This window comes from Canis lupus, chromosome 23 (assembly GCF_003254725.2).
Source record: "Canis lupus dingo isolate Sandy chromosome 23, ASM325472v2, whole genome shotgun sequence".
In the NCBI taxonomy this organism is placed as follows: domain Eukaryota; kingdom Metazoa; phylum Chordata; class Mammalia; order Carnivora; family Canidae; genus Canis; species Canis lupus.
Genome location: NC_064265.1, coordinates 39092851 through 39105339, shown reverse-complemented (window position 1 = coordinate 39105339; position 12489 = coordinate 39092851). Strand labels below are relative to the sequence as shown.

The following is a 12489-nucleotide window of genomic DNA, read 5'->3' as shown; positions in this document are numbered from 1 at the left end:
AAGTTCTAACCAACAATGTGATGGTGTGGAGAGGTGGGGCTTTGGGGAGCTGATTAGGTCATGAGGGTGGAGCCTTCATGAATGGGCTTAGTGCCCTTAATAAGAAGAGACAAGAGAGGATATGAGGATACAGCAAGCAGGCTGCTGATTGCAAACCAGGAAGAGGGATCTTGCCAAAACCTAATTGATTGATTGACACTTTGATCTTGGACTTCCCAGCTTCCAGACTGTGAGAAATAAATCTCTTTTGCTTTAGCCAGCCAGTCTATATAGTATTTTGTTATGGCATGCTGAGCAGATTAAGGCAGTAGCCAAATCTCACTTTTTGAAAAAGTAAAGATTTGATGGGGTAGCCAAGTGTTCCCCATCCCCTATATTTTCTCCCATGTTTTCAAGTTTTCTGTGGTTATTTGGGTGACAGTGTTAAGATGAGCTGGTCTAGAATGTGAAACAAGTCCTCAGGATAATTGATGATTGCTGCCACTGCAGAAAGACCATCTTGTACCACAGGAGCTGTGTCTTTTTTAATCCTTTATTTCTATTACTGGCTCTAAATAATGTTTCTGACAGGATTCTGCTTTTCTTTCTGTCAACTGTCGGTAAGCAGGTATTGGGCATTATTTGTGAGGCTGTAAATACATTACATGAAAAAATAATGAGTCCTTAAAAAGTCAAGAGAAATGCCTCCAGAGACGTTTACCTAACACGGTGATTTATGTAGGTCTGAGAATGAAGTTTCAGAAACTTCCAAATGAAAATTCTGGAACATAAACTAAAGTCTCTTCCAAATGAGTGTTTGATGTAGCCCCTGGACACATTTCCCTTCTACTTCTAATCTGGAAGTTAGAGAACGTTTTTCATGTTCAACTTAAATTGTTTAGTTAATGATCTAAGAATAACTCTTGGGAGCATCCCCCTGCATAGCATGTTATTACTCCATTCCTCTGACTGAATTTGATGTATCTATTGTGTTCTCATTGCATAAACTGATCCCTGGGATTAATCATTTTCTTTTTACCAGCAAGAAATTGTAGACATTTAATGGATATACCTACATCAGTCAATTTAATGAGTCTCATTGTCTGGAGTTTGAAATATACTGATCATTCTAATGTTGAAATATAATTGACATTCATTCTTATTCCAAGTTTCCAAGTTTTCCAAGTTTGCCCTCCTGCCTGCCTGAGAAAGGTAATTTAGCTAAAATTTTTTTTTAAGTTCTTAGGGCCTAGGAACTCAAGGGCATCTACTGAGTAATGCCAGAAGGAGCTAAACAATCCTGGCATCCTCTCCTATGGTATACCTTAAGCAATCACATAGATTTCTATAACAAGGAATATTCTATCATCCAAGTAGGAATTGTTCTGTGGAGGATCATGCTGGCTAATATACCCAGGTGTATCTCTAGCAGCCTGGCAGCTGGAAAGGAAGATGGCTGCCACATCTGTCACTGGGTTGTGTCGGAGAGCCTGACAGGGTAGTCAGCTGAGCACAAGGCCAAAGGGTGGCCTTCCCAGATAAAAGAGGACCATCCACTTACCAGAACAGTTAAAGATATTAGTTGGATTCCAACCTGAATAATCATTAATGGTTTTTGGTTTCTGTTTCGTTTTCAGTTGTTTGAATTTATGAACTTCTTGGCTGAGAATGTCATCTTCTGTTACATGGGCCTGGCACTGTTCACGTTCCAGAATCATATCTTTAATGCTCTTTTCATACTCGGAGCTTTTGTATCCTTTGAAATACAGAACATGGAGTGATGAGGGAAAAGAGTAAACTACTTACTTTTACTGATTATTCTGTTAAATTGTTTTTTTTTTTATTTTTTTTTATTCATTTATGATAGTCACAGAGAGAGAGAGAGGGGCAGAGACATAGGCAGAGGGAGAAGCAGGCTCCATGCACCGGGAGCCTGATGTGGGATTCGATCCCGGATCTCCAGGATCACGCCCTGGGCTAAAGGCAGGCGCCAAACCGCTGCGCCACCCAGGGATCCCATATTCTGTTAAATTGTTAAAGTAATTTCCTCAAGTTTATTGCAAGGCTCAAATTCATGGCAGATATGTAATTTCTAGTAGGAGGGAAAAGATCCCAAGAAACTGGGACCTTTATTAAATGCTTCTGTCTCAAGATAAGAAATTTGGAACATACTGAAAGAAATAAAGGGAGAAAACTGAAGGAGAATAGAATACTCAAAAAACGAATGTTCAAAATATATTTATTTCCTAAATATTCAAAGTATGTTTTTAAATTATGAATCATTTACATAAAAATATCAGTCCGTTCTTTACAGAGAAATATACTTAATCTGCATTAGAGTGTATCAGAATATAGCCAGGATTATTAAGCTTTAGAAATATTTTCATCACAAGATGGTAAAATCTCTTTTCCAGTGAGGACTTTGAAAATAGGATACACAGAGTGAAGATCAGATGAAATTAGCACTATAGATGTGATTTTAATGTCTTATGTAAGTGTACATGTGAGTTTATTTTAATAAGGTCGCCCTTTCCTGCAAGTAAAATAACATAAAATCTAGACTTCCCATTTAATACAGAGGACTTTTGCAGCTCTAGGCCCCAGTAGGAATGGATGTCTATTTGAAAGGATACTGAGTTGCTAGGGATGTCCCCAAGGGCAATCAACAACTGTTGTCCTTTGGAAATGGGCAAATGCCCCTCAGATCACAGGCATGTGATCCTGACAGCCAAAACAGCTGACCCTTTTCTGTAAGCCCTGCTCTAGCCAAGCACCACCATTTGCCTTCTGTCCTCTTTTCACTAAACATTCAGCTGGACACTCCAATTTCACCCAAAGACCTCTACATCTTAGAGGGAAGCTCCCTCTTCCACATAACTCCACCCCCTTTGAGGACAACCTAGAACCTACAGACTCTCAGGGAAGGAGTCCTGGGTGACAGAAGAGGAGAGATGACTACTACTAGTATTTTTGTATATTTTAACCCGTAAAGCTTGGACTTTAGCAAAATGCTTCCTAGAGAAGCAATTGTATTATACATTTAGACAGGCAATTCCTGTCAAAATTAAATCCACTAAGAAAAAAAAAAGTAAGTGAAGTTTGCTAGATACAGGGAGTAGAAACTGATGGAAAGTAAGATAGCAATCATGAGCAGAAGTACATTTATCCTTTCTAAAGTGCTGCTTGAGAAGATAATGCACCAACCCCTGAATGGTCTCTGCCTCAAATTTTACAGCAGAGTTGAGCAAAGAGTCAGTCATCAGTAACATAAATGTGATGAGAAAATTTACAGTGATTGAAATGGTTTGGGGTTAACAATTCTAAACCAAGTAGATATTGAAAGAAAAGCAGAGTTCTCTATTATTTTTGGAAAGGAATTGACATTTAAAGATGAATTTTGGAAGCAAGTTGGACATACACATATTGACATATTTATCCCTGTTTTCTGGGTCATAAAATAGAGAAGCTTAAGAACATAACAGTTAAAGCTCAAGGACTCACAGCCTCATTGCAACAACATTTTCCTCAATGTGTCCCTGTGCTTATCTGTAGCTCGCAATTTTTGTTGCCAGAGCCTGCAACATATATCCCCTCTCCTTCCTCCTGAATCTGGGCCGGAAACAGAAGATCCCTTGGAATTTTCAGCACATGATGATGTTTTCAGGTATGTGAACTATGCTATGTGCTAGAGTTCCTGTTGTCTCACACTTTTCCTGAGGGTGCACATGGAAAGCCCCCTCAGAAGATGTAGAGACCTCTTGGTATTACCACCCCATTGTATCTACTAGTCTTCACCCCATCATACCTAGTGCCATGCCGATACTCTATAAGTTCTAAGCAACCGTGGGATTTCTCTTTCCAAGAGGAAAATTAAACAAAAGGGAATTTTGTTGGAAAATACAGTATCTGCCAGAAACTGACTTTGAATAGGTATTTGACTTTCCCCTGACCTATTCCAGATCAATTTTCATATCAGGGAATCTGCACAGTCATTTCACAAGTTGTGTACTTGAAGGTAAATAGTATGCAAGTGGTGCCATCTTTGCCCAATGTTAAGACTTCTCCCTAGCATCCCTGCTCCTTCCCTATGCAAAGCTCCAGGAACTTTCCATAGTTAATATAGAAGTGAGTCGTATCTAAGTGTTCTCAGTTATTAGTTGAGAAAACAAGTATTAATAGCACATTCCCCTAGTGTGCCAAGCGCAGTTCTAAACACTGGTGGATATAACTGACAAGGTCTCTGCTCTCAAGAAGCTTATGTTCTAATTGTTTAAATCATACCTGAAGGTTCCTTCTTCCAAAAGAAAATAAACCAAATGAATTTTCTGGCCCTGAACTACTCTGGGAATCGTGATTACTTTCTGTTCAATCAATTTTCCTACCATCAGTCTTCCTTATTCAGAGACATTTTCCCTTACATGCGTTCTATGTAGGAGTATACTTACATTACACTCAGGGGCAGTTCATGGGAATATATGTGAGAGTACGACAAATACTCTCAGAATGGAGTAAACAAAATTTGGGGTATACAGGGAGATATGGAAAAACTGAGGAAACTATCACTTATTGAATATCTACTATTTGCCACTCACTGTAGATCAATTCTATGAAGCAGATATTAAACCATTTTTTAGATGGAGAAACTCAGGCTTAGGATCTCAAAGAGGTTATATAATTTGGCCAAGGACAAAAGCATTCCTGAACCCAGGTCTGTTTGTAAGACTCCACTTCGAACCCACCCAAGTGTCTCAAAATCCATATTTTCGGCAGAAATACTAAGATTAAAAGGCTTGTCTCACCTTCCATTCCAGTTTAACCTGTTCTACACAGTAAAAGGTTGGTAGTTCCCAGGTTGAGAATGAGCTATTTAATCAAGGATGAAAAAATGAAGATCCAGAGTTCAAAATTGCCCTTCTGTTGTCTTCTAACAGTGCTTCCCTCCATTTCCAGATAAGCTAGAATGAGAGAAAGAGTCATAAATAGGATAAGTTGAACTGGAAGGTGATCTTTGACTTAGAACAGCAATGAACTTTGGAAATGAGTTGACTTCTATTATGGGAAAACAAAAGAAAAGCTTGATCACTCATAAATAGGAAGTCAGCACTGGGTTGCACTTTAGCAACTCATTTCTAGGAGCTGGAAAGTACTTTCCTTCCTTCCCATCAAAACATCAATAGTTTTACTCTGGAGAATAAATATCTGGCTTATTTTTAAAATCTTAAGTATTATATTTTAAACAGTGCTTTATTTTACAAAGATTATTTTGAGAAAGGTGTGAGGTTTTGAATAGCCATGTTGAAATGTGAAGTGTCTGCCCAAAAAGCCAGCTGGCCTGATGGTTTTTCTGGGGTCTGGCATCTTCTATGTTTGCTTAGCTGTTGAATTAGAGCTGTGCTAAAAACTGAGGCCAGCAATACGGTACGTATGGCCAAAGGATGTGAGAAGGCCCAGAATTTGATGATATCTTTATGATATTCTGAAGGAGGGACTCAGCAAACTATGGCCTTTGAACCAAATGTAGCCCACACCAACTTTGTAAATAAAGTTGAAACACAGCTACACCCTTTCGTTTACATTCGTCTTATCTGTTTTTGCATTACAAAGGCAGAGTTGAGTTGTTTCAGTAGAAACCACATGGCCCCAAAAAACTGAAGTATTTACTATCTGGCCTTTGTTCTAAAGCATCTTCATCCTCTAGAAAGAAAACAATAACCTCATCACATTAAGGGAGTTGAAACTATTAATTTAATTCAGGAGAATGCCAATCAGTTAGCTCCCATCATCAAAAGACCATCATGCCAAATTTTCAAGACATCTACTATTATACATGATTATAGTCCAGAGAATGCCCCCCATTGCCTTCCACATTGAGCGTCCATGTCATCTGCCCAGCATCAGTCACTTACTGTTAGCAGTTCAGCAGCTTGACCTCAAGGGCTGCAGTCATGTTGGGCCACAGTGGGCTTCTTTCCATAGTTTTGCCTAGATTTTTGTTTTGTATGCTTTTCACATTGAAGTGAATCTGAACGAGAAAGAGATTGGGTTACTTCTTCTATTTTTAATGCCATTTTAATTACAAGTTAATAATATTGTTGATATTCCGTGGTATGGTGGAAAGAACATTGGATTTTCCACTAAAAAGATATCTTCTTAGCTTTCAAACGAGGACATAGCAATGTTATGTGGTTGTATAATGGAATCATAGTTGCTCAACTCAAACTCTAACTTTTCTAAGACCTTTAATGAGCAATGTTTTGAGACTCAGATCCAGAGCAAGGTAGGACAGACATTATTAGTCTCTTTCTATAGATTGAAAAGAGAGAGGGAGCCAGAATGAGGGAGATGTGGAGAGTATGGGTATCTTACTCACAATCTTACAACCAATGAGAGATGAAAATGAGACTTGAACCCTAGCCTCTTGACTTTGAATTTAGAGCATCTTACCCGCATAACACTACTTTGGATTTACCCTCAAGGTCATGAGAATAAAAGTTGAATCAAACCTGGCCCTTCCTAATATAGGCCAACCCCAACATATCTAACATATCTCTCACACAAACCTGATCCTCATCCATTTCACAACAAATCAAACATGTGGATGACACCCCTCCCACGTCAGTTCAAGTTCTACACTGCACCCACTGACCCCCATCAGAGTGTAGGAAGCATCAGGTGAGTTCACCATGGGCAGTGCAGTATTTTTCTTCAAAAGAGAATGCTCCAAACTCAGTTTTGATATCTGCATGAATTTTGTCATATTCTACTTCACTCAGGATCTAACATTTTAAATGTATTTGCCAGGAAATAAGAATTTAAAAGGTCAACTTAAGGTAACATAAGCCAGAGAGGAGGTAAAGAAACAGATCATATAACATACTGTCTAGCATTTTCTGGGTGTATGATAGCAACACCTGTGGAAACCAGAAGAGAAAGCCAGTCCCTTTAAAGAATATTTGCCTTTGGGCACCTGGGTGGCTCAGTCAGTTAAGCATCTTATTCTTAATTTTAACTCACGTTTTGATTCAGGGTTGTGTGTTCAAGACCCACGTTGGGATCCACGCTGCACATGGAGCCTACTTAAAAAAAATTTTTTTAAGATTTTATTTATTTATTCATGTGAGACACAGAGAGAGAGAGAGAGAGGGAGAGAAAGAAAGAGATTGAGAGAGAGAGAGGTAGAGACAGGCAGAGGGAGAAGCAGGCTCCATGCAGGGAGCCTGATGTGGGATTCAATCCCGGGTCTCCAGGATCAGGCCCTGGGCTGAAGGCAGGCGCTAAACCACTGAGCCACCCGGGCTGCCCCCTCAAAAAATTTTTTAAAGAATATTTGTTTTAGACTATAGCCTAGTGTTCTTCACTATGCCTAGAGTAGTTTTGGTTATCCAATGGACTTTCTTTACATAGCTCAAAACATTTTTCAGAGTCTTTTAGAGATGGTAAACAATGACCCTTTATCTAAAATGGGAGTATGTAGCTAGTCGGAGCCAACAGTACATTAAAAGGATTATTCACCATAACTAAGTGGGATTTATTCCTGGGCTACAGGGGTGCTTCAGCATCCACAAATCAATCAACGTGATACACCATATTAATAAAAGAAAGGATAAGAACCATATGCTCTCTCAAATGATGTGGAAAAGGCATTTGACAGAATGCAGCATCTTTTCTTGAAAAAAACCCTCCACAATATAGGGATAAAGGGAACATACCTCAATATTATAAAAGCCATATATGAAAGACCACAGCAAATATCATCCTCAATGGGGAAAAAACTGAGAGCTTTTCCTCTAAGGTCAGGAACACAGGAGTGTTCACTCTCACCACTGTTGTTCAACATAGTACTAGAAGACCTAGCTTCAGCAATCAGACAATAAAAAGAAGTAAAAGGCATCCAAATCACCAAAGAACAAATCAAACTTTCACTCTTCGCAGTTGACAGATACTGTATGTAGAAAACCCAAAAGACTCCACCAAAAAATTGCTAGAACTGATAGAGGAATTCAGCAAAGTCACAAGATATAAAATCAATGCACAGAAGTCTGTTGCATTTCTACACACTGAAGCAACAGAAAGAGAAATCAAGGAATCCTGTTTATAATTGAACCAAAAACCATAAGATACCTAGGAATAAACCTAATGAAAGAGGTAAAAGATCTGTACTCAGAAAACTATAGAATGCTTATGAAAGAAATTGAGGAAGACACAAAGAAATAGAAAAATATTCCATGCTCATAGATTGGAAGAACAAATATTGTTAAAGTATCTATGCTATCCAAAGCAATCTACACATTCAATGCAATCCCAATCAAAATACCACCAACATTTTTCACAGAGCTGAAACAAACAATTCTAAAATTTGTATGGAACCACAAAAGACCTCAAATACCCAAAGCAATGTAGAAAAAGAAAACCAAAGCTGGAGGCATCACAGTTTCAGACTTCAAGCTATATTACAAAGCTGTAGTTATCAAGACAGCATGGTATTGGCACAAAAACATACACATAGGTCAATGGAACAGAATAGAAAACCCAGCAATGGACCCACAATTATATGGTCAACTAAGCTTTAACAAAGCAGGAAAGAATATCCCCTGGAAAAAAGAGTCTCTTCAACAAATAGTATTGGGAAAATTGGACAGCCACATGCATAAGAATGAAACTGGACCACTTTCTTATACTATACCCAAAAACAAATTCAAAATGGTTGAAAGACCTAAATATTAGACAGGGATCTATCAAAATCCTAGAGGAGAACACAGGCAGCAACCTCTTTGACATCAGCTATAGCAGCTTCTTACTAGACATGTCTCTGGAGGCAAGGGAAACAAAAGCAAAAATGAACTATTAGGGTTTCATCAGTATAAAAAGCTTTCATACAGCAAGGAAATAATCAACAAAACTAAAAGGCAACCTATGACATGGGAGAAGATATTGGCAAATAGCAGATAAGGGTTAGTATCCAAAATCTATAAAGAACTTCTCAAACACCCGAAGAACAAATAATCCAGTCAAGAAACAGGCAGAAGAAAATAAGATGACACTTCTCCAAAGAAGACATACAAATGGCCAACAGACACATGAAAAAATGCTCAACATCACTTGGCATCAGGGAAATACAAATCAAAACCACAGTGAGGTACCACCTCACACCGGTCAGAATGGTTAAAATGAACAACTCAGGAAACAACAGGTGTTGGCAAGGATAAAGAAAGGGGAGCCCTCTCACGCTGCTGGTAGGAATGCAAAGTGCTGCAGCTGCTCTGGAAAACAGTATGGAGATTCCTCAAAAAGTTAAAAATAGAGCTACCCTATGACCCAGGAATTGCACTACTGGGTATTTATCCAAAGGATACAAAAACAGTGATTCAAAGGGGCACATGCACCCCAATGTTTAGAACAGCAAAATCCACAATAGCCAAAATATGGAAAGAGCCCAGATGTCCATCAAGAGATGAATGGATAAAGAAGAAGTGGCATATATATATGTATACACACACACACACACACACACACACACACACAAAACAGAATATTACTCAGCCATCAAAAGAATGAAATCTCATCATTTGCAACGACATGGATAGAACTAGAGGGTGTTATGCTAAGTGAAATAAGTCAGTCAGAGAAAGACATATGACATATGATTTCACTCATATGTGGAATTTAAGAATAATAATGGATGAGCATAGGGGAAGGGAAGGAAAAATAAAATAAGTTAAAAACAGAGAGAGGCAAACCATAAGAGACTCTTAACTATAATAAACAGAGGGTTGCCAGAAGGGAGGTCGGGTAGGGTGGGGTGAGGGTGGGGGGACAGGGTAATTGGGTGATGGGCATTAAGGAGGGCACTTGAGGGATCCCTGGGTGGTGCAGCGGTTTGTCGCCTGCCTTTGGCCCAGGGCGCGATCCTGAAGACCCAGGATCGAATCCCATGTCGGGCCTGCTTCTCCCTCTGCCTGTGTCTCTGTCTCTCTCTCTCTTTCTCTCTGTGTGATTATCATAAATAAATAAAAATTAAAAAAAAAAAAAAAAAAGGAGGGCACTTGATGTAATGAGCACGGGGTGTCATACACAACTGATGAATCACTGGATTCTACCCCTGGAACTAATAATACACTATGTGTTAACTCAGTTGAATTTAAATTAAAAATTTAAATATAAGATAAAATAAAATAAAATGGGAGTACGAGCTTACCTACACATTTACTCACTCACAGTCCTCCAGCTAGTCATTCAGTGGACATTCACTGACTTGCTCTTTGGGTAGGTGTTTATGTGAACAGAGACAAAGATACTGGCTCTGCCCTTAAGAAGCTCGCAGCCTAGAGAGAGCTTGGTTTTGTGTGGCGTAAAGTTGGTTCCCTGAGACAGTGCACCTCAGGTGGTTCAAAGTCCAGTCAAATAAGAACTAGATCTTTCTGTCTCAGTCAATTACATCTACCATTTAATAAATGGTAGATCTTTTTTCCATCATCTTTACCCTCACCTCCTGCATACCCTTATGGCACTGCAGGAGAACAGCTGGTGATGCTGTTCCCCACACTGAAGTGGGTTCACTTGTGAGGCTATCAAAGCTTTAGCCTCAGTCTTCCTCATTCACACAGGCCCCTTCCAAGATCCCTGGAGGGGCCCTAGATGTGTGTTCTGATGGTGTGTAAAGTTGGTAAAAGGTATTCTTTGTATTATTTTTCCTAAAGAGGGTGCCCAGGATAGAGAAATTTCACCTCAAGGTGAAAGTTTACAAAGTGATCCAGCTGTTTATCACTCATCTTTTGGCAGTGAGTGGGGCCCGCAGTGAGCATTGAAATTAGTAGATAATGTTTTTGAGTAAAGCTCACATTGTTTACGGATGACCCCACTACCACTGCTGCCACCCGCTTCCCCGGCCTCCACCTTTTGCCACTAGAGTCAATTAAACTGAGTGAAGCAATGTCAGAACCCAGATTGAGTTTCTCACCTAGCACAGACCTTACCCAATTTATTTTGTACAGACTAGTAATCTACACACACAAAGCCTTGGAACCTGCAAATGAGGAATGGTCTCAAGGTCAATAGTGGTCCTCTGCCTTGGAAGGCTTTCAATAATGCAAATTCTCTTTTTGGTAGCTAGGTTGCAGTTTCGAGTCAATTGGGGGAAGTTTCCCCTGAGACATTTTTAAGACCTTCTTTAAATTCAAGGCCAGGAGTTCGGAACTGCCTTGGTGTATCGTGTGACACCAGCACAAAGGGCTTAAGAGGAACACTAAGCTCCCCCTGAAACTGTTCCTGTTGCCCTCGAGCACAGCCCCAGTTAATGCCAGGAGTGAGCTGCCCCGCCCCAGCTCTCAGTTCCCCTGAAACCAAAGAGGCAGAGTTCTGTGGTTTAAATTAAAGGAGGAGATGTGCTCCGCACAAATTAGCCTTCCTCTTGATGTGGTGCGTATTACAAAGATCAGGCCTCTTGTTTTAATTCAAATCCATGTGCTGCAATTTTTATTTAATTTAAAACTAAATAAGAGCCGAGAGTTGCTGGAAGGAGGGGAAATGCCAAGCCCAATTGAGCCCTGGCAGCCTTCCTGAAACCACTGTGACTTGGAGACTGTGTCCTGCTGGGCTGCAGAGCCTCCATGCAGAGCTGCTGGGCTGATCTGAACAGGAAGGAGCCCTGGTAGCGCTTGGGCAGGTTGAAGGAGCCTGATGACATGTCAGAGAATATGCTTCTCCAATTTGTCCATTTCTGCTGTGTTTGGAGGAGACATTGAAACCCTGATGTGTACGATTGCAGAAACTAAGAAGAGTTTTTTAACCAGGAAAGTGTGGCCACTGTGTACAGATAGACTATCAAACCTCATCCATGAGCTCATGTGGCCATGAAGACAACAGCACCAGTGTCTCCAGGCTTTGCCCCTAACATTATTGTTGCTCATTCGGGTGTCCACCAGCACTCATTAGCATTCAAAGAGCTGCCGGCATCGAAGGATTAAGAGAAAGTCATGGAAGAAAAAGTTAAATTAAGAAAAATGTCCCATTAGCATTCTTTTTTCCCCGTCAGGGGTGAAGCGACTGCCTCTATGATTCAAGTGTTGGGGAACGCTGTGTCTACGGCTCACAGAACAGTGGTCTTCGATGGAAGGACTGCTTAAGAACCACTGTCGAGGAGTAGGAGACCACCTTTCTCCATGTCTTTTTGGTGAGCCACCAGTCATGCTGTGGTCAGGGCCAATTGGAGGCTGACTCAAAAATGGCCTGACCCAGCAGACTTATCAACTGCAGCCAGGAAGAAAACAAGAGGAATTCATGGAAACGAAGAGCAAAAGTCATTGTTTCAGCAATGCTTAGGAATCTGTGTCTATCACTCCCCAAGCTACTGCACTCCAGCAAGCGACCAGGACTGCCCCCCAACAATTACCAGCCATCAGGTGAAGGGACACTTCCCTGCTTTCTTGGTCTTTAATAACTGAAAATGTGCTCCTGGAACCAGCCACTTTCACTGGTTCGCTTGAAAGCTTCTTAGAAACACTGAATCCAAAC

At 40.2% G+C, this 12489-nt stretch overlaps 1 protein-coding gene across 11 annotated transcripts in view; it reads left to right on the top strand.

Annotated features, from left to right (window-relative positions):
* SLC9A9 (solute carrier family 9 member A9) overlaps positions 1 to 12489 on the top strand; it is a 654466-nt gene that overhangs the window by 426954 nt on the left and 215023 nt on the right. For 10 of the 11 annotated variants that reach the window (XM_049100054.1, XM_049100056.1, XM_049100057.1 and 7 more), the window contains 2 exons: positions 1617 to 1730; positions 3532 to 3643. In XM_049100054.1, the coding sequence (XP_048956011.1) occupies positions 1617 to 1730; positions 3532 to 3643 (226 nt within the window). The remainder of the gene's footprint in view (positions 1 to 1616; positions 1731 to 3531; positions 3644 to 12489) is intronic. The other variant, XM_049100060.1, reaches the window with a different exon arrangement.